The following is a 23,480-nucleotide window of genomic DNA, read 5'->3' as shown; positions in this document are numbered from 1 at the left end:
TTGATTCAACCCCCCAAATAAGAATCTGAGAATACTGTATTGCAGTACTTGAAATGCTAGTGCTTTTGCCATTTCCTGGCTTACTTTACTCACCAGAAGTAGCAATTTAAATGCTGTAGATGCTGTGTAGATACAACTTAAAAAATAATTCTCAACATGTGAACAAACATTGTCCCAGCAACATGATATCAGGCTGAAAAATGTTTCAGTGAAATGCAGTTTAGTGCTTTTCTGTTTTTTCACTACAGTTCTTCCCTAGACAGCACTTCTACCACTAAGCTAATGGCTTGCTTGACATTGGCATGTGTAGAAAAAAATATTCCTTGCCCTTTTTTTCTTTCTCTCAAATCTATCCTCTTAAGCTGCTACATCTATATATTTTTGAATTCCTGTTGAATAAGAAAAAAACATGTAGCAAATAAAGCTTTTCTCATTAGTTTTCTTTTCATCAATAGTCTTTTTTTCTTTTTTTTTTAATTTTTAAATGTAAATTTTTCAGTTCTGGGACTGTTATTCTTACAGGATCCTGAACAGTGCTGCAATATAAGTAATTATATTGATATAATTTGATTATGTGGGTGGAGTTGGATATAAAATTCTAATTCTTCAATCAGTGAGACTTCTATGATTGATATCCCTGGGAGTCAAGGGGAAAATTAGTGAATCTGAGCTGGAGCTGGTGAGGTGATGAAAATTTTAGCCTTCTTGAAATTAATGTAAATCCTTTATGTGGTTTCATGGTATTAGAATTTTACTTTGGGATGTAAAAGGAACATCTGTTAGGAGATCTCTAAGCAGAAATAGATAGCCAATTGTAATAGCTAAATGTCATAGAATCGTAGAACATCTTAATTTGGAAAGAAAATTAGAGATCATCTCGTTCCAACCCCTTCCATGGGCAGGGCTGCCACCCACCCGATCAGACTGCCCAGGGCCCCATCCAACCTGACCTTGAATGCCTTCAGTGATGGAGCATCCACAGCTTTTCTGGGCATCCTGTGTCAGTGTGATTATTCAAGTATAATACACATAATTTTAATGCATATTAATCATGCTTGCTTTTGTAAAAACTTCCAGAATTCCCATACATTAAGTAATTTGAAATTATGCAAAGTGAGACACTTCTATAAAAGTCTTATTACTAGCACACATGTAATTTAGCGGCAGGGTGACTAATCAATGTTGATGCTTTTTTATACAGGTGATGCTCTTTGTCAAGAAGTGTTTTTATTCATATTTAAGCCTGCTGGTGAATTCTAAGGATGATCTGGCACTGGCTCGTATTCTAAACGTTCCTGACAGAGGACTTGGTAGAGAAGCCTTCACTAAACTAAAACATGCCTCACAGGAGAGAAAAATGTCAATTTTCCTGGTATGTGAATCCGATGAAACTTGCTGTAGATCAGATCAGAGATTATGAAATAGATTTATAAAAACATGAAATGTTGCTTTAGTCTCATCTGCAAGACTACCATTTGCAAGCCAACTCAAACACTATCATAAAGAGAGTTTCAAGGCTTAAAAACAAAGAAAACCAGCACAACAGATTTCATCTTATAAAGTAGATGATTGGTCATGAGATCTAAAGATACCCCAAAAATATAATTTCTGCCTGTGAATCTCTAGAACGCTACAGTATGATCTGGTAAAAACAGGAATCTCTTGACAAAAAGAGTCTATTAATAATATATCCAGAGTGTTGCAAGAACATACTTTGGTTAAGTGGAAAAAACACAATTTTTCTGTGTATTTGTTAAACTGTAACCTAATGTTTCTTTGTACAAAATTCCTTTCGTAGAGCAATCTGAAGAAAAAAATCCAGTGCTTGATGTGTAGATGAAAGACCAAAATTTGGAGGAACAGTATTGCTGTTTTTTCGGCTCTGACTCAGAATTTTTGGAGTGTAATACTTGCCATTCATTTACAGCTTGATCGGTCTTGAAACATTCTTCAAGATGTGATTGATATGGGATATTCTTGCTCATGTTATTCTCAAAGGCACAGGGCTGGAGAGAGAAAAAACAAAGGATGGTGTTCTCCCTTATACAGGAACAAGAAAAAATTACAGCATATAGTCCTCAGAGAGGCTTGGAGCTAAGGAATCTAATTTTGTATGTGAGGTGAATTTATATTTATAATTAGAGCAGTTATATCCAGCACACAGCCATCTCAAAAATAGATGAATAAGATTTCTTTCTCCAGAGAATCAATGTGGTCCCTCATATTCAGATAATCAAATTTTGCATACACAGTGGGATCTGTACAGTCAACAGTAGACCAAGGAAAAATAGTATGGGTATATAAAAGTCTCTCAAGCAGCTGCACTTATTGCTTCAGATTTTACGGTTTAAAAATATGGAAAATTTGTGAAATCTCAGTTGCAGGATTAATTATTTGAGCTCCTAATGCTCTGTTAAAATTGTATGTGAAAAAAAAAAAAAAAAAAAGTTGTGTTTGGACTGGATTTATTGCTTCTTCCTCCCAGCTGCCAGAGGGGAAACTTCTCTACTGTGTAAAGAAGTTGTCTTTTCTGGCATCTGTGTCTTGCAGAAAGTCCTGCAAAGCCAGAATACTTTCCATTGGAAGGCAAGGTCCTATGAACCATATTAATCCAGTGCAAAAGCAGGGATACTGGCAGGTTTATTTTCTTTGCTAGAGTAATTCCAGTTGTATTCTTTACAGTCCCAAGAGCTTTATGATTTAACTGTGTAGTATGAAATTAAATTGTATAGGTAGAATTAATATTGCTGTACCTGTCTAATGTTTTAGGTTCTTATCTTTAACTTTTTATGGAGAGATTTATTTTATTTAACTGTTGGCTTAAATGTGAGGGGTTACACTCTAAAGTGTGCTGCTGTTGTGGTTCAACCTGGCAGACAGCTCAGCACCACACAGCTGTTTGCTCACTCTCTTTGCATTCCAGTAGGATGGAGGAGAGAATCAGGAAAAAAAAAATAAATAGATCTCATAGGTTGAGATTATAAATATTACTAAGATGGAAAAGGATGAGAGAAATAATAGTAATGATAAGAACATTTATGTATGCATGTGATGCACAGTGAAATGGTTCACCACCCATTGACTAATGCTCAGCCAGACCCTGAGCAGCAGAAGCTCACCCACCCCCAATTCCCCCAGTTTTATATTTGCATGATGTCATATGGTATGGAATATCCCTTTGGCCAGTTTAGGTCAACAGTTGTGGTTCTGTCCCTTCCCAGCTTCTTGTGCATCCCCCGCCCTGTCACTGACAGGACATGAGAAGCTGAAATATCCTTGATGCTGCGTAGCGCTGCTGAGCAGCAACTTAAACATCAGCATGTTATCAATGTTGTTTTTCTTCTAAAGCTAAAACATAGCAACATAGCAGACAATAAGAAGAAAATATGTTCTGTCTCAGTTGAAACCAGATCAATATCCGCTTCTTATTCTGTATTGTTTACATAATACTCAAGTCCCACACTTTCCAATACACCCCAATTGATTACCATCACCTTTTCTGCCTTCTGAGAGAGAGATATCTATTCCATCTATTCCATCTATTCCATCTATTCCATCTATTCCATCTATTCCATCTATTCCATCTATTCCATCTATACGTATGTATGCGCAGACATTGTTTCCATAGTCTTTAGGCCATTTCACAATGTTGTCTGTGGAGTTCACTTAATCTGTGACTTTGGGCTCCATCTATTGTAACAATCCTTCAGGACAAGAGACTTGTTGGATGTTGCATGCATCAACTAGATGCTGTTAAGAAAATCAGCTCCATCCCAATTGAAACCAGGACGACTGCTGATGGGATATCTCTTATTTTCAGTGTCTTTACTGTATATAAAATATAGGGAAACTTTCAGAATGGAGTATCTGTGATGCTAGAACCTTTAGCTATTTTTTTTTTTTTTTTTTTTTTTTAGAAAATTTGAATATTCATCGTATTTATTTCTACCCCTAAAAATAAATATAATTCTCAAGTAAATCTTTGTGTGCTTGTATTAAATGTTCCTAGGTTGTAAACAACCCTCTAAATGTAAGATTTGTCTTTGTTAGGTAAGCGTGAACACTTAAAGAGCAGCAACAACAACAAAACTGTGCAATTTTAATAAAGTAAATGTTTTTTTCCAAGCTATCAGTGTAAATATCAAATCAGTTGGATCATTTTCGTTTAACTTGTAAGTACTTTAAAGCCCAACTTTAAGTATTGGGCTTGCAAATGTATACGGAGAAATGTAAACAGCTTGCAATTAAAAGGTATTCTGTTGGTTTCCATTAGATTTCTATTATTATCCAGCTGTTATGTGGTTTACGTATCTGTAGGAAGTCACTTCAAAATATGTTCATTTTCTAAATATTTCTTCTAATAGATGGCAACATCTTTTATCCGAACAGTAGAACATGGAGGAAAAGGCTGTGCAGCTTCATTATTTGATCCACTAAGAGTCCACCTAAAGGGGCTTTCTAACTTCATTAATTTTATTGACAAGCTGGGAGAAATTATTGGTGAAATCCCAGATCCAAGGTAATAGAATTTCTATTGTATTTCTGTCTCTTTTGAGCAACTTTCTATTTTTCTTGTTCGCCTGGCTTGAGGAGGAGGGGACAAAAGAAGATCTAATCACTTATTTCATAGTAAATGTTTAAATGTTTAATTTTTAGCTAGAAAAATACAAATGTTTGGAAAACAGCTTGGATAAGCTTTTAGGTTTTGAGGCTAATATTTGTATTAAATTTTTACTTGATTAGTGCATGTATGTACATTTGGTTAGTTCCTTAATTGTAAGTGGATTTCCAAAAGGTTTAAATCAGGTGGGTCTGATAAAGACATAAAGATCTTTTAATTTTTCTTCCTCATTTATTACTCCTTTATGTTATAGCACTTTATTTACTTTTCTATAAAGGACTCCCTTGTCAATCATTTCTTTCGTATTAAGAGCTGATGAATAATGACAGGCTATTTAGCCTTTCTGCTCCCTTATTTTTAACAACAGAAGCTAGTTGTATTAGTTATTTCTTGGGAAGGCTCTTGTGAAGCTTTTGGGTTTGGATGTTTCTGAAGACTTGAAGTTAATCTTTTGGGCAGGGTTATAAATGTAGGATGAATGACAGACAAGCATCAGTATAATAGTTATTTAAATTAGTAGGTGCTAGGACAGTACTGGCTTTAGGGTAGAGCATTCTTTTTAAATAATAGAGGTTAGTAACATTTTTCATTTATAATCAGCAATTTTTTTTTTTTTTTTTTTTTTACAAAACTTTAGCCAATTACCTATTATAGTTCTATGCTCAAAGATCTGTTTTAGTTTAAATAATCTGATTTATGTAGTTGTGAAAAGAAAATGTTATAGAACAACAAAAAGCCTTATTTAAATTACCATTCATATTCCATTGGAGTTGGAAGTATTTCTAAAGTTGTTTTTTTTTTTTTCCCCATGCAGTTTTTGTTTTACTTTTCAATGCTGCTTCTTGGTTTTTTCATTTGAATATTCTAGATATCAGGGACAATCCGTCTATGTCTGTAATCATTAAAGAAAGCCTCTGACTCCACTTCTAGCATATGCTTTTTTCCTTATTAAGTTATGTCTGGCATTATACATTCATAAAAATGAGGAAAGAAAGTAACACTTGTGTACCAACTTATCTTTTAAGATGGAAAGACTACTTTCTGATTATGTGTGATTCAGCGAATTGTAACACAAAATGCCGTCTCTTGTTAATCACACCCTTCTGTTTAAAATGTGAGAAAAATCAGTAGTTGCTTTGGAAAATTGGAAATTCTAATTGGGAGAATTATCTTGATTACCTGGAAATCATTTTCAGCATTCATCTGTTTATTCTATTGCTTTCTCTTTTTTTCCTGTTGCTGTAACTGCTGCCCTTTTCAGCATTCTAGTTCCTTTTATAATTCTGTATAGATGATATGAGAATCTATACTATTTTACGACATATCTCATTAATATCAGACTCTGGCATGTTCAGTAGATTACATGTATGTATGTAGTTGTCATTGTATCACTTGTCAAGAACAAAAGCTATCTGTGCTGTATTTATTTATTTTTTTTTTTGTTATCTCTTCTTGCACTTAGAATGGTTTTTTTTAACTGCAAGATATATTTAAAAAAAAAAATACTGCTATCAGGTTTATATGTTTCTATATCTAGTAGCTAAATATTTGTAGGACAATTTATACAATTATATATCAATTTGTTGACTGTCTTCAAAGGAATATTCATTAGAATGCTGAAGTTCTTGAACTTAAGGATCGCAAGATTTGTGCACAGAAAGAAAGCTATTCCATTTTCTTTTAGCAAGTGTTTAGTAAGCCATGTGAGTGGGGACAGTCTGCATGACCTGCCTGTGATTTTACATTTATTATAAATTCCAAAAGAAGCAGTTTAACAAAAGAAATTTCTCTAACTCTATTATTACTGCAGAATAAAGAACAGGAGAAAAACAAAACAAACAAACAAAAAAAACCTGAAGAACTGAGCAACAGTGCAGCAGAAGTTTTTAGTTGCTTACTCCTTAGGAACTTTCTCAGAAATCTGGGAGGATAACGAGCAATCTATATGTGGCGTTGCTCTTTCTCTGCTGTAAAGGTCTTAGTATTTTCTGTGCTACAAAGTACACAAAATGTTTTTCTCATCCTCAAGTCATTCCATTAAGAAAGAAACTGAACAATAGATGAGTAGAACAGCAAAATCTTAATGAAACTATGATGTTTTGATTCAGGTGAGACACAAACTTTAAGGACATCTGGTAGCAGGAGATAGTATTTAAAAAAACAAAAACAATCAATCAATCAATCAAACAAACAAAAAAGCAAAAACAAAAAAAAAACACCAAAACAGTATTTTCAAGGAGAATTTGCTGAGCAGAATAAACATTCTTACAAATCTCTGAAATTTTCTTCTCATTCTCTAGCTGTGCAACATTAGAAGACATTGCTGAACTTTCAGGAATCAGTAGAAGCATGAACATTCCTTAAAGTTTGGGGATGCTGTAAAGCTTACAACCCCTCAAACTATTTACAGATTGTGTACATCTTGGACAATGTTTATGAAGTAAATAGAGAACTTGCATGATCTACTTGTTTCCTGTCAAGAGACAGAAAAATGTAAGTGTTGCATTTGCCAGTGGAGTGGATGATTATTATCCACCTGCTGAACTGGAGGCTCTTTTATGATATAAATTAAAGCCTGCAGTACCCATCTATTTTTGAAATCCTCCTCATTTAGACCAAATGGTAAAATGCTGCTTACATCCAGGTAGAACATTTCTTCTATTTCTCAAATGACATTTTCCAACTTTATGAAAGCTTTGTGTGACTCAAAACTGAGTGATGGAAAAGTATTTGCATTATTCGTTGCTGCAATTTTTGCTTCATGTGCATATGAATATGTGTATACAAAAGTTATAAGTCCCAACTGGTTTCATAGAGTAACAAAGTTGGTAGATGGCAGATTTTTCTTCTCGAATTGGCCCTCACTTTGTTGTAAGTACTGTCCACTAGGTGACACTATTGCACAGCTCACGGTAGTAGCAGTTTAAACTGAACAGCTGTAGTAGGTGTTCTGTTTATCACCTTTGAGTGAGTGTGATGCTTTGGGCGGGATCTTCATATCAAGTCCATGAACAGTCTTCTACATTTGATTTACAGTTTGACTTGATCACATGTGTATTAGTGCATTAAGCTTTCAGAGGGTAGGGAAAATACTGCTTCTGGTGTTGCCTTTGTAAAGCTGTGATTGCATCTTAAAATACAGTAGTATTTAGGAGAGAATGCATATGAAGCTTTATTTGATCTTGTCCTGAATATTTGGATAGCTTTCACACAGCTCTGGAGTTTTGTGTTCTAAACTTGTGGGAAAGTTGTGCAAGTATGTGCAAAGCACTGTCTTTGGAATTGTAGAATCGTTATGGTTGGTAAAGACCTCTAAGGTCATCTAGACCAATGTCAACCTGTCTCTACTAACCATGTCCTGCAGTGCCGCATCCACACATTTCTCGAACACCTCTGGAGACAGTGATTCAAACACCTTCTTGGACAGCCTGTGCCAGTGCAGTACCACTCTTAAGAATTTTTTCCTAATATCTAACCTGAACCATTCTCTGATGCAGCTTAAGGCCATTACCTCTTGCCCTCCTACTAGTTATCTGAGAGAAAAGGCTGACCCCAACCTTGCTACAGTCTCCTTCCAGGCCATTGTAAAGGGGATAAGGTCTCTCCTGGGCCTCTTCTCCAGACTGAAGAATAAGTTCCCTCAGTCACTTCTCATGAGGCTTGTTCTCCAGATCCTTTATCAGCTTTGTTGCTTGTTTTTGGGCACATTGAACTCAAGATCATGAAATAATTCTTGTGAAAGTAGCTTCAGTAAGCTTTTGATTCAACATCCTACTCAAAACAGGTCAATTATGAGATCAGCCTAGGTTAGTTAGGTCTTTGTCCAGTTAAGTTTTGAAAACCTTCAAGGATGGAGACTGCAGCATCCTTCTTGGCAACTTGTTCCACTGCTTGAGTGTCCTCATGACAATAAGCTTTTTTTGTATATCCAATTAGGACCTATCTTATTTCAGTTTATGCCTATTGTCTCTCTTCTGTCCACTATCTGCCAACTGCCTGTCTTCCTCTTCTTGATCACTTCCTTGTGGGTATCAGAAGGCTGCTAGTGGGTCTCCCAGAAGCCTTCTCTTCTTCAGTTTGAACAATCTGTTCCTTTAACTTCTCAGATGACGTGTTTCCCTGACCATCTTGGCATTCCTTTTCTAAACTTGCTTCAGTTTATCAGTATCCATTCTGGACTGGGGGGCCAAAAACTGGATGCAGCATTCTAAGTTCAGTCCAATAAGTGCTGATTAGAGAAGGATAATCACATTCCTTAGACTACTGGCTACGCTACTGTAGATGCAGCCAAAGATACTGTTGACCTTGTTTGTTGCCAAGGCACACTCCTGGCTTGTTTAGCTTGCTGAATGTGCACCAAGACTCCCAAGTTTTTTTCCACAGAATTTTCTGCCCAGCCAGTAACATTGCAGGGGCATATCTCTTTCCAAGAATTTGCATTTCCTGTTGAATTTTTTATGGTTCCTGTCAGCCCTTTTCTCCAGTCTGTCTAGGTACCACACTGCATGGAAGCACTTCCCCACGATGTATTGAATGTTCAACCCAGTTTTGTGCCATCTGCAAATGCGATAAGCATATATTTTATCACCACTTCTAGTTCACCAACAAAGGTATACAGACAGAATCACAGAATTGTAGGGGTTGGAAGGGACCTCTAGAGATCGTCATGACCAACCCCCCTGCCAAAGCAGGTTCCCTACACCAGTTCGCACAGGTAGGCATCCAGGCGAGACTTGAACATCTCCAGAGAAGGAGACTCCACCACCTCCCTGGGCAGCCTGTTCCAGCCCTCCGTCACCCTCACCATAAAGAAGTTCTTGCTCACAGTCGTGCGGAACTTCCTATGCTGCAGCTTGTATCCGTTTCCCTTTGTCCTGTCTCCACGTACCACTGAAAAGAGACTGGCCTCACTGCTATGGCCTTCACACCTCAGATATTTATAAACCTGGATTAGATCCCCTCTCAGTCGTCATTTCTCAAGGCTACACATAGAATCATAGAATGGTTTGGATTGGAAGGGACCTGAAGGATCATCAAGCTCCATCCCTTCTGCCACAGGCAGGGCCACCAACCTCCACATTGGATACTAGACCAGTCTTCCTGGAGCCCTGTCCAAGATGTCCTTGAACACCTTCAGGGATGGGGCATCCACAGCATCTCTGGACAGCCTGTTCCAGTGCTTCATCACTTTCCTGGTAAAGAACTTCCCCCGATATCCAACCTAAATCTTCCTTCCTTCAACTTAAAACCATTTCCTCTTGTCCTGCTATTATCTACCCTTGTAAAGAGCTGACTCCCCTCCTGTTTATAGGCTGTTTATAGGTTCAGGTACTGAAAGGCTGCAATGATGTCACCCTGCAGCCTTCTTTTTTCCAAGCTGAACAAGCCCAGTTCCCTCAGCCTGTCTTTAGAGGGGAGGTGCTCCACCTCTCTAATAATCTTTGTGGCTCTCCTCTGGACCCTCTCCAACAGCTCCCTATCTTTCTTGTACTGGGGCCACAGACCTGGATGCGGTGCTCCAGGTGGGGCCTCATAGGGGCAGAGTAGAGAGGGGCAATCACCTCCCTGTCCCTGCTTGTCACCTCTCTTCTGATGGAGCCCAGGATACTATTTGCTTTCCAAGCTGCAGGAGCACACTGCTAGGTCACGTTAAGCTTCTCATCCACCAGGACCCCTAGTCCTTCTCTGCAGGGCTGCTCTCAAGGGCTGCTCCTTCCAGTCTGTATATATGCTGGGGATTACTTCAGCCCAAGTACAAAACCTTGCACTTTGTTGTGTTGAACCTCGTTAGATTTTCCCAGACCCACCTTTCAAGCCTGTTAAAGTTCCTCTGAATGGCATCCCTTTCTTTCCACTGTGTCATCTGCACCACTCAGCTTGGTGTCATCAGCAAAATTGCTGAGGGTGCACTCGATTCCGTCATTGATGCAATTGATAAAAATGTTGAAGAGCACTCATCTCAAGATGGACTCCTGGGGTGCACCGCTCGTTACTGGCCTCCACCTGGACATAGAACCATTAATCACCACTCTTTTTCTGTTGCCTTTCAACCAGTTCCTTATCCACTGGGTGGTTCACCTATCAAATCCACACCTCTCCAATTTGGAGATAAGGATGTGGTGGGGGACCATGTCAAAGGCCTTGCACAAGTCCAGGTAAATAACATCAGTTGATTTCCCTGGAAAAGCACGCATGCTCTTCTAGTATATTTGTTTAGTCTTATAGTTTCATTACAGGATCTGAGGAGTGTTGCGTGGTATGGAGAATAACACATATTAATCTTGATGCATGAACACACTGACAGAACACCAACTATGTTTCTGGTAGTAAGTTCTTGAGAAGATGTCAGGTGTTTTTTTCCAGGTGGCATCTTCTGAGGGAGGGTCATTTTTAGCTTAGTGGAAGAAGGCAGAGGTAAACATTTTTGACAGTGCAGCATAGGTACGTGGAAAAATACTTAGCAATGGGATTATTATTATTATTATTATTTGCTGTGCTTCTATTGTGGATCTACTGAACTGCAGAACTCCAAAGGGTTTAAAGTAGTGTCTTCACCATATGTATTGTTCTGTGTGATTTTTAAAAAGTCAGTGATAAGGGACAAATGCTTAAGTTCATTGTTTGGGGTGAAGTTTTTGAGTAATGGACTTTGATATAACTATTTCTTTCACAGATATTTTAAAAATATGGATAAGTCCACTGATAAAATTTTATTGTTGAAATTTTATTGAAGATGAACAGCTATTTTTTGTCATTTTTATGCAAATAACTTAGCTAGCAAAAGTAGGTTTACTTTAAAGGCATGGTTACTACTCTGTTAGGAGCAATTCTACTTTTTATTGTTTCTTCTATTTTCTCTAGTTTTTCTCCTCTCATAGGATGAAACTAGTTGAAAACCTGTTTTTTTGTTTGTTTGTTTTTTGCGTTTGAGAATAGAACTAAATTGCTACACTCTTTGCCTAATTTCAAATTTTAAAAATGGATATCTGTTTATTTCTTAAATTCTGAAATATTTTCCTAAATCTGTAGTAATCAATAAGGCTGTGATTTTTAGCCCTTGATGCATGACTATGTCTTTGTAACCTATTGAAATATGTTTTATTTGAGTACATAAATTGTATGCCATCTCTTTTTTCCTCAGTCAGGCATTCTTATCTTAATTTAGACATCTGGTTTTTCTTTATGGCTACAAGGCAAATGAGAGAAATACTACGTGAATAGTATACTCTTCTTTTAGTGCTGATTCATGCTGACAATAGTAAGCTGTTTCTTCTGTCAATTCTTATCAAATCTTAAATGTCATAGGTCTTTTGTATTAAACTTCACTGAAAAGGAGGATATTGAATAAACATCACACAGAACCACAGAATTGTAGGGGCTTGGAATCATTGAGGGATCAATGTAGGGATCATTGTGTCCAACCCCACTGGTTCTGTACAGCATGTTGCACAGGAAAGCATCCAGGCAGGTCTTAAATATTACCAGAGGAGATTCCACAGCCTTTCTGGGCAGCTTGTTTCAGTGCTCCATCACTCTGACAGTGAAGAAGTTATTCCTTGTATTAGTATGGAACATCCTTGTACCAGTTTCTGCCCGTTGGCCCTTGTTCTACTGTTGCTCACCACTAAAGAGTCCACCCCCATCAACTGGTTTCCTACACTTTAGATGTTTGTGAGCAGGGATGAGATTCCCTCTCAGTCTTCTCCAGAGTTCCGACCTGAAATCTACTAGAAGGTAGAATTTAGAAGATAAGAATGGTCTTATTTCAGAGTCTTGTTCACTTCTTGGGTAGTTTTTCCTAATCAGATTTACCAAACGGTCATCTTAGCACGATAGAATTGTAATGGGATGGCTGTCTCCTAGACTGAGGGAACTCATAGAGAACAACTCTGAAGGAAGACAGGGGAAATTTATAAGGGAATACTATGTGTTCTGGTCTATGTTTTACTCACTGCTGTCAGAAACTACAGAAGGGTGTTAATTTATTATTTCTAAAATTATGATCTTGAGCTGTTCATGATAACAAACCAAATTTATTTTTTGGATTGTTTTCATAAGTCTTTCTTGTTAGACATTTGACGGTATGGATAATCAAAGGTAAAAAGTGGCCAATAGGTGACAGTGATCAGCTGATCTAAAATATCTGGGGACTTGTTCATTTAATAAAAAAAAAACGTTAACAAGGCATTAATTCTAAAATTAAACAGTCTGCCTGTGAAGTCTTAAGTTCAATCACCTGAGATGCATATGGATTGCTCTAAAAGTAATGCCTTCTATTTATTTCCTTGGACATTACAACAGACTGAAAGAGCACAATAACACTTTCATAGAGCCAATTCTCAGCTACAAAATAGTATTTTTCAACATAGGCACCTCCATTAGCTGTGCATTTTTGTCAGTGAGAAACAAGAGCCTGCAGGCCATGCTCATGAAAATCTGTACCAGCGAAGGTGACCCAATGCTTCATAGTTGCTATGATGGCATCACTGCTAGAAAATGTTACCCATGCAGTCCATCTTTCAGTGGTGCAAACAGATGAAATTCAGAAGGTGCCAAATCTGGGCAATAGAGGGGATGTAGTAGGGCAGTCCAGCCAAAATTGGTGATGTGCTTCATGGTCTTCAAACTGGTATGGCACCTAGCATTATTGTGTTGCAAAATAAAGATTATCTTCTTGAGCCTGACTACAGAAGTTTGAGCCTTCTGCTTAGTCGGTGTCTTGATGTAGTAGTCAGAGTTGATGGTATGCCCATGTTCACGGAATCCAGAAGGATCCCCCCATACCTATCCCAAAAAAACAGTGCACTTTACCTGCTGAGGGCTGTGTCCTGAACTCTTTCTTCTGTAGGGAAGTCACATGTTGCCACTCCATGGACTTGTTTTGACTCTGTCTCATAGTGGTGACACCATGTCTTGCCTGCAGTGATGATGCAATCCTGGGAACTGTCACCTTCAGCCTTGTGTTTGTTCAATGGGTCCTGACAAACTTGCTTACAGTGTTCTTTCTGTTCATATGTGAGCATTTGCTTATCCCTTGTGGCATACTGTTTGCTGCAGTCCAAGGTTGCCACAACTGTTTCCAATGCATTGAAGCCGATATTCAGCTCTGTACACAATTCACTGGTCACAATCCACCAATTTGCACAGATGAGCTGATGGAGGTACTCTTCACTTCATGGTGTTATAGCTGTGTATGGACATCTGGAATGTGGCTTGTCTTTCATGTTGCTGTCACCATTGCTGAAATGCATCACCCAGCACTGTACTCATATCCACTGCTTGATCTTCATAAACATTCAGTAAGCATCAATGAAAGTCAATGGATGCCATTTTTTCCACGTGAAAGAATTTAATTTCACACCTTTTTTTCATATGCAATTCCATATCAGATGCCATTTTACCAGACTGCGCCTCTGCTGCCATCAGAGGCACAACAGCAAGATGTAATGAAATTTTGGTGGGAAGGTTCAAACTCTACTGCCATACCAACACGATCTGCCTCTGATGTCACAGACCAGTGGAATAAAATAGGAGGCATTACTTTCAGAATTCCCTCATATTAACATAGCCCTGAGTTGTGTGATTGCATGCTTTCCCTCACTCACTTGCACAGCAGTCTAAACTATTTTGGGCAGGAAATAAAAGAATGAATTGGGACTGTGTTATGAAAGATGGAGGTATTTGTGAGAGCCTTACTTCATGTTTCAGCAGCTAGGATGATGCAGCCCATCAGAGAATCTTTGCTGGTGCAACTTGAGGCCATTCCCTCTTGTCCTATTGCTAGCTGCATGGGAAGAAGAGGCCAACCCCACCTCACCACTGTCTCCCTTCATGTTGTAGAGAGTGATAACATCTCCCCTGAGCCTCCTCCAGACTAAGTAATCCCAGTTATCTCAGCTGCTCCTCCTAAGATGTATGCTCCAGATCCTTCACAGCTTCGTTGCCCTTCTCTGAACACACTCCAGTGCCTCAGTGTCTTTCTTGTAGTGAGGGGCCCGAAACTGAACGCAGCTCTAGAGGTGTAGCCTCACCAGTGCTGAGTACAGAGGGGTAATCGGTTCCCTGCTCCTGCTGGCAGCACTATTTCTGATACAAGCTAGGATGCGATTGGCCTTCTTGGCCACCTTCTGCTGGCTCATGTTCAGCAAAGCATTGACTAAAACCACCAGGTCTGTTTCCTTTATGTAGAACAAAGAAATCTTGTTGCATGTGACTCTGATGAGAAAATCATATTATTAGAGATCTTTAAAAAAACTGCTACCTTAGGATATCTATTATAGTGATAACTGAGTGATATTTGTTGTTAATTGGATTTGAAAAGAGTCCTTGCATAATATGACTTAGAAGACCAAGGATGTGAGACTTACGCACCTTGTTTTAGAATATTTCATGTCAGCAGCCTGAGATCTGAGAATTGTTAGCAGGCACCCTGACTGGAAAGGAAAAAGTTTCCCAAGTTCAGTATTACCTTAGACAAATGGCATTACTTGGTTTAATGTTTATTCTTGAATTCACTTGGGTTTTGCCCTTCTCTTTCAGCATTAAGAAGAATTAAAATTCTTAACGTCTGCTGGTGCAAAAAATGATTTTAAGACAGATAAGTTGGTTGATACAATTCCATATTGAAAACAATCTTTTACTGGCATTCTAGCTGTTAGGAATTGCAAGGTGGGTAGCAGTTTTCTACCTCATTTAATTTATATAAACATTTACTATCTAGTACTATGCCAGATATTTTACACTCCATTTAGATTCAAATGGTTTTTCTAGGAAATATGAGTGAGAGTAATCTGGCATTCAGACTCCTTTTCCAATAAGCAAAACAAAAACCACCAGCACAACCCCCAAAAGTTGCATTTTTACAGCATTTTCCTTTTATTTTCATGCTTTTAGGTAAACTTTGCTTGAATGTCAGTAGCAATGAAATTTTCCTAGTGGATCTAGAGATTCTCAGGTCACTTATTTTATTACTTGAATTAGAAGTATTGCATCTGTTATTTAATTTATAAATCTACCTTCAAGATTATTGCTTTTTGAAACATTTTTGATCCAGTGAGTTGTCTTTTCTGATGAACAGATGATGATCTCCTACGACCAAATGGACTGCTTAAATTTTAACAGTGGCCTAACCATCTCAATTGATGCTATAGATAACATAGTTAACTGCCAAAAGAATGCCTTAATTGCTTTTCCAACTCAGGCTGGTCTGAGTGTATGTTATGAAACTATAAGACTTGGTCAGTGAGAGCTTTTTGTAGTAAGTTTATGAATAGCACCAATGAGAGGTGTATACAGCATTTCATAAATTTATTCAATACTTTAATAAAATTCACAACATAGCTTCATTCAATATCATTTCCTGTTGTAAAATGCATAAGCTGTGGCACAGTGTTTCAGTAACTAATCCACACACATTAGATGAATACTTTATGTCTTATTTATATAATATCTCATTAAAGTATGAATAAACTTTTCTTTGCTTCAATTAGTACTATGTATGTCAGATTGGGAACTGGAACTCTTTCCTGGAAAAGAAGAGGGAATATGGGGAGAAAAGTAGATTAAATTAACTTTACTTATAACAACTAAGATCCTTAGTTGGCATTGAGTAGTAGAAGCAAAAAAATACCAAACAAATAAATAGAAAATATTTTTATCATATTTTTTCTTCCTTGGAGAAAAACTGCAAGGTAATCAAGAATTACAGACAACACATAGCATTTTAATTAAGGATGCAATTATCTTTTTTTTATATTTTTTTGTGTCCAGTGTTGTATATGGAATAATCCTTCTTCCAGCATATACATACATTATGTATATATATATCCCTGGGCATATATAGGGAAGATCTATACTTTGAAACACAGCTTCAGCCAAACAATTCACCTGCTTGTTTGTTCTAGAGTTGTAGATTCCATATGGTATTTATGGAGCAGATACTACTCAGTTAATACAATGCTTTTCTCAGTTGAGGGTATTGTTTTGGAAAATATCACTTTAGTCCTGAGGAGGCTTGGCTAGATTTCCTATACATATCTCTGATACAGAATTTTCTTCAACAATACTCTTACCTCTTGACAACTTGCACTGAATGATTTTTATTTTTTTCTCCCCTTGAACTTTTCATTCTCTTGTGGTTAAACTGAATTGTGTTTTTTGGAGCAGAGATACTCAAGCATTGGTTTTTTCCTCTCTTTAACATTTGCTATGGTTCTTGAGCTTTGTGCTGAGGGACTTCACCTGGTGACTTTCCTTTTGGCTGAGTTCATGCATTGTGCTTAAGCTTCTGGAAAGCTAACGTTTATCTGTTTAAACAAGACTGTGAATTCTAATGTGAATTGAATAATCTTTAATCTGTAAAAGTTAAAGCTGAAAACTGCATGGAAATAGCTGTTTCTGACCTGGAAAAAAGCCAAAAATGTTTCATATTAACTTCAGGGCTTCTAAGTTATTTACCAGGAGTTTTGTTCAGCCAGAGTAATCCAAAGCAGCAAGATGCCTGGCCCCATTCCTTCCATGTATTTTAACAGAAAACAATATAAACAAACTTATTTTCCTCTGACGGAGTCCTTGTTCTTCCTTAGCCCCACACAGTTATTTTCTATTTTGGATTATGAATCTAGACAGATAGAATTTTACTTGATGGAGGTGTTCCTAGCAGGAATTCTGAGACTTCTCTTTAGAATTTAATGTGTGCAAAATATGATTGTCTGTATTTACAAGGTATCGTTTTAGGAAAATTAGGTAGCTATTAAGTGTGGAGGAAGTTGAAAAGTTGGCCTTGCCCTTGCCTATGGCAAAACAAATATTTTGGCATTCAATTATTTATATTTTTTATGTCTAACTTCATGGATGTTTCTGGACTTAGCGTAAATATACTCTATGTTTTCTCTTGATTATAAAGAAGATTGGTACTGTGTACCTTTATGTAAAAACAGAATGTTCATTTAGTCTAATTACTAACTACTGAAACAAAATTGAAAGCAGACTGATATTTAAAGAACTTTCATGAAACACAATGCTCAAAATCTGAATTGGATGTTAAATTAGGGTCCATGTTTGCTTACTTAACAGCTTACAAGCGAAACAGTAACTATTGGTTTAAAGAAAGTGCTTTTCTTTGGACTTTATGGAAAAGTTAGTTTTGTGTTGCAGGTCAGAGTAGTACTAAATGCTGAATTCATTACCTTTTCTTATAATCTCTGTTTTTCTTAAGCAGGCTATTATGTTGGACAGTGCTTCCACACTGCTCTTTGATTTGAAAGATCAAAGCTTTTCTCTGAAGAGTTTTGATTAACTGTGAAGACTAGCTATGTTCAACACTAATAGGTATACTAAAGTGCTGCCAAGATTAATGTGGAGATGACCCTCTGCCTATTTTCAGAGTTGCAGGGGGGCAAATTCTGTCAACAGTGAAGATGCATTTGATGAAAGGCCGAAGCAATGGGGATCCTTTCTATCAGGCAGTAGAGGAAGTTGTACAAGATTTGGATTTGAGGATTAAAAATATTATCGATTCACAACATGAAGTCTTGACTGTTAGTGCCACTGGAGTCAGTCCAACACGGGTAATGGGACTTCTTTTGTTCTTTTTATTATTTAGCTTTACAAGAAAGTAAATGTCCTTCTCCTGGTTTTGTTCTTGTTCTGTGTTTTTTTTTTTTTTTTTTTTTTTTTTAAGACTTTTATATAGGGTATTAGCTTTTCCTACTAATAGAGCAGTGTCGTTTCCTCTGCAATGTGGTTTTAAACTTGCTGAAAGACTTATACTTTAGGATTACAGTGTGGATTTCAAAAAGATGTTTTATTTAAACTTCTTACATTGAAATAGTAAATTAAATGCTGTTCAAAATTTATTTTGTTCTTGCAGCAGTTCTAAATGTAAATACTTGTAACTGTTAGATTTGACAGTAATTTCAAAGTAGTAGACCTATAACATTTCCAAGCAGAAAAAAGCCCTCTTGAAAGTGGAGTTAAGATTTGAGAACATACATCTGCACTTTGATTAAAGAACACAAATTTTAATTAGCTCTCAGTCAAGTATTATTAAGTGTAAGAAGCTCAAAATATGGTTTAATATGAAAGAAGTCCGGAATATGGTGAAACCTTGGCAGGGATAACGAATGAAAACCCAAATACTCTGTGTATGTTTTTCTCTTTCAGTGTTTCAAGACTAACACTAATTAGTTACTAATGCTTTTTTTTTTGTGTATGTGTGTGTTTTTTTTCTTGAAGGGAATCAAAACATTTAACGTTTTAAAAGATAGGTGTGGAGAGTATACCTGAATACATGTTTTTATTTGTGATTTCTGTACTTTGAGTCTACATGGTTTTCTATTATGATATTTTTCTAATGAAAACATCAACCAAGTTTATTTTACATTGTTGGTATATATAAAACAATATCTTATGTGTTTTTGTCTAGGAAACTTTTAAAATCTGCTAAACACTTTTTGTGTATATTCTTAGAGTGCTTGGTATTGCCAAATCACTGGAATTACCCCATAGTAACAAGATTTCTATCAGATTTTTATAAAACTTCCAATATCCTTTTGTTTTTCAATAAGAAGTAGAAGCCTCTAGATCTTAGTGGACAGTTAAATTGATTTAAATACGTGTTTCCACGGATTAGCATCCTCATTTTACTGCATCTCCTGAGGCTTCCATTGCTTTGTATTACCATTTCCCTTTCTTGTCTTTGTCTTTTTCTTTCTCTGCTCCATCTGAAAAGTTAGCAGCCCTATTATCTCTGTCTTTATCTGGAGACCTGGATTCCTGAAAAAAAAAAATCTAAAGTCTTAGATTTTTTATCAGCTAGGTAAGATTCTTCTGATTTACCAAGCAATGCTTTTCTAACATAGTTTATGTTTCTTATTGTTTTCTATAGGTTGATACTGTAGCCTAATAGTCTGTAGAAATTTTTTCTAGTTTCCTTGTTGAGGCAGAAGATAGTGGGATGGTTGTCAAGAAAGAGGGAAGTACTTAATTCTGTTAAGAACAGCATGAAGTTTTGTTAAGATGGGCGTCTGTAGGCAGCTCATCTACTTAGCTATATTACTGTGAGTCAGTGGTTCTGTGTTGAAGGTTTTCCCAATTACGTTTTTGAATTTAATCTCTCTGTTGAAAGAACCAATCTGCTTTTGAGTGGGAAGATTCTATTATAGTTTTTTTGTGAGAAAACTTGAGTACATATCAGAAAATGATGGGCTTTAAGCTAATCCTTTTCACCATACGCACCACAGAACATGCATATGCATAGTATGTACGTACAGATATAGCTAACAGCCATGAGGGATGACTGTGGCCTGAATGTGGCTGATATGCTGGTTGGCTTGAGAAATCTAGTGCTCACTAAGAAAGCATGGGCAAATGTTAAGCAAAGATTTCAAACTGCAGGTTTCAGTAGAGCTTTCAGTAAAAAGACATTATACTAAACACACATAGACAGGAGGGTTTTTATTATGGATTTTGATAATAAAAAATTTCCATGCATTTTCCGAATGAATTTGAACTGTGAAGAAAAACTGGAGTGTCTGTATTGCTCCATTAAGATCTTAGGACAGCAAAGGTTAAATCTCTGCTGAGTTTCACATCTTTAAGTATAAATTGTAAATCTGAAATTAACTGTAGATCTGAAAAGGATGCCTCCAGCAGCTCTTAGAAAGACTGGCACTACATAAAATGTACTTTGGTTTCTATTCAGGTCGTATAAAATATACCAGAGAGATATTTTGTTGGAAAAATATTTGCTTTTTCTCCTATTAGTTTTCTTACATCTTTGCTCAGTTTTCCTGTAAATATCAGTTTTATAAAAGTCCAAAGCTGTATAAAAAATCAATATTTTATGCAGAAGGAAATACAACTTTTCACTGAAGACTTCATGAGTGACTAATAGCAATTGTGATGAATTTCTTCCTTAGAAATTTACTGCTGTAAATTGAATACAGTTGGCATTTCTGGAACTGGCTTGAATAGTCTGGAGTAGTTAATGGTTACTTCCCTTGAAAGATTAATAAATAGTTTACTTGAAAAAATATTTAGAGTCATTATTTTAATAATGAACAAGATTTTTGTGGCAGGGATTTTTATCTTGCCTGAAGTTCCTATTGTTTTTTGGACAATAGTATTTAGTACACCAAGCTACTGTTGTAGTAGTACGTGAGATTTCTGAAGGTCATCTTTTGGCAGTTAGGCAGTTATACTATATTCTACACGTTATTATTGTTACATTTTCTTTGTATATAATCAGTCAAGCTGTTGTCAAACTCATACTTTTTTCATTAAGATAAATTTACCGTGACCCACATGGCGTTTTATAAAATTCCATGATGTAGATGATGTAGTGATGTAATGACTGAAGAGGTCCAGAATAAATATTGAGGAAATTAGATGTTACTGAAATAGACCAATTTTGTAAAATCAAGTATAACAACCATTTCTGTAATTGCTATTTCTAGCTATTGATTATAACTTATAGTAACTGACTGACGTGTTGCTATGGCTTCTTGAAGGCTACATACACTAATTGATATAATCAAATAGGGAGAGAAATAGAATTTGATCTTTTCAAGGCTGTGTTGAAAACAGTTAACTGATTAAAGAAATGCAGTTTGTTGCCTGCCCTGTTCTAAACAAAGTTAGGCTACTGTATGTTTCTCTGTATTGGTAAATAAGAAAAACTGTGGTTTTTAAACCTTAATACTGTGTATTTAGCACTACATTTGTTTAGAAAACCTCTAGAACTTTACAGAGAAATGCTATAAACTTGCAACTCTAGCAATCCTATGAAATTCTGCATCTGCTGGCTGTAGCACTGAACTCTTCCAGATGTGAATTGTTATTTTCTTTAAGTACTTTTTAATTCTTGTGGAAAACTGAGGAATTTATCGTGTTACAAACAAGAGGGGATTGTACCTATTGCCATATCTTGGTTGAAAAATCTCTCTTTACCAGCTGCTTTTGCAGATTCGGTTACAGGAGTTGGACTTCATTAGAATGTTTGTGTGGCACTCGAGCTGGTTTTAAGGAAATAATATGTTAGTTTCAGCAGCATGGTTTCATCACAGATTTGAATATTTGTGTGACTTTCTTTTCAGTGTATGCCTCTAGTTGGCAATGATCTAAATTCTACTCATTCCTTGGGATGAAAAAGAATCTTCCATGTAGTCATGTTACTTGATAGATGCTTACTAGGAAAGGGGAGGAGGGGGTTCTTGCATCTTCTGCTATTAGTTGCTTTTGGAGGTGAGCTATTGATTTCACTTTTTGACCTTTCCTGCAGTATGTTCTCTTTAATGTTATTTGCTTTCAGCCGAAATTGCATTCCATAAACCATGGCACTGCATATTGTGGCAGAGATACCATAAAGGTCTTACTAGTTCTTCTTGATGAAGAAGCAGTCAGCGCTCCTACCCAGAACAAAGCGGAATTATTATATGATGATGTAAACTTAATTATGTTTGGAAGCACCTCTGTTTTGACACTCTTCAGGTGAGTACTAAAAATCTTTTTGTTCGTTTATAAAGATTTTATACTAACTGATTTAAAGCACTGATATTTTGTACGCTAAATTTGCAGCCTGGAGCATAGGTGTAAAAGGAAAGTGTTCTTAGGACAGTGTCAAGTTCTCAAAAGTATTCTACCTCCTCATCTTCACTTACTGTTTTTTTCAATGTGCTTTTGGAAGACAGACTTTCTGGGCTAGTATGTTTCTGGGCTGCACAAGACCTATGAAGGGAGTATCCTTTGCAACTAGTCTTCCAGATACTCGTCTATATTCTTAAGTTCAAATAATGTGTATTCAGTAGCTGACTGCGTTTATATTCAGTTTGAAAATTCCTCCTTCATCTATCTTTAGTACAAGATATTTTGGGATGACAGTGTGTTTTTTTCCTACGTAGTAGTTATTTTGTAGAGACTTTTCTAAATGGTTAAATAGATTTTCATATTGTGATACACCAATTGGTAACATACAAAGGATGTTGAAACAAATTCCTGTGCATGAATATTTATTGGTAGTTCATGTATTTATTGGTATTCATGTACATCTGTAGTTCATGGCATACATTGACTCTGATGGTGAAATTGAGAGAAAGAAGGAGAGGAGAGGAAATAGAAAAATTTCTCAGTGACCAGCTGGGAAGTGAAGCAGCCTGGGTCTCCAGACAAGCATCGTCTGCAGTACAGCAGTTGGTTCCACAATAATATTATTCCCATGATAACTATGGTTTTTTAATAAGGACCTGCTAAAACCCACTGCTGATTGTCCCTGCTTTTTGATGCCAATAGAGGTGGTTACTACATCTGTTCATTAAGGCCAGGACTGCATGGTTAGTTGTTTCTTAAGGTTTTTGCCTGCACATTTTGGGGTTCCCAAATATAAAAGGAGAGCTACAACGAAAGACTGTAAAAAGTGGGGAATTAGAGATTTTCTTATGCTGATGGCAGTTGCTTTACATGAGAACCCACCAGTACAACACTGTCAGGGCATGCTGGTGCAAGACTCTGAGAATAACAGAATAGGAGAAGAACAAGAAAAAAGCCTGGACAAAAGGATGCAGGGATGTCAATAGAAATCTCAGTTTCAGATATGTGTTCCATAGCAATACAGGAAACAAAGGCACCTATAATTCTGTGAAGCTGTTGGTTACTGATTTTATTACTTGATTTTTAATGCAAGAACTTCCTCACCTTCTTTGAGTCCTAAACTGGAAGAAATAAGGAGATAGACATAAAATAAGGAGAATTTGGTGGTTCCTCTAGATTTATAGTTCAACCTCTTTTATGAAACCAACCAAACTATCACATTCCAATAACGTCCAGAAAAAATATTTTCCCATTATTTTTGATTCAGGATTCA

At 36.6% G+C, this 23,480-nt stretch overlaps 1 protein-coding gene across 2 annotated transcripts in view; it reads left to right on the top strand.

The window, feature by feature from the left end:
• The window catches only part of LOC122190233 (PARP1 binding protein), a 45,306-nt gene that overhangs the window by 8,281 nt on the left and 13,545 nt on the right, over positions 1–23,480 (top strand). The window contains exons 5-8 of one of the 2 annotated variants that reach the window (XM_042890070.1): positions 1,202–1,372; positions 4,365–4,519; positions 18,006–18,189; positions 21,933–22,111. In XM_042890070.1, coding sequence (XP_042746004.1) covers positions 1,202–1,372; positions 4,365–4,519; positions 18,006–18,189; positions 21,933–22,111 — 689 coding nt within the window. Of the gene's footprint in view, positions 1–1,201; positions 1,373–1,798; positions 2,491–4,364; positions 4,520–18,005; positions 18,190–21,932; positions 22,112–23,480 lie in introns of those variants that run through there. The other variant, XM_042890069.1, reaches the window with a different exon arrangement.

This window comes from Lagopus leucura, unplaced genomic scaffold, assembly GCF_019238085.1.
Source record: "Lagopus leucura isolate 7727_CA_CO unplaced genomic scaffold, USGS_WTPT01 Super-Scaffold_100159, whole genome shotgun sequence".
Lineage (NCBI taxonomy): Eukaryota > Metazoa > Chordata > Aves > Galliformes > Phasianidae > Lagopus > Lagopus leucura.
This window is presented reverse-complemented; position numbering and strand designations above follow the sequence as displayed.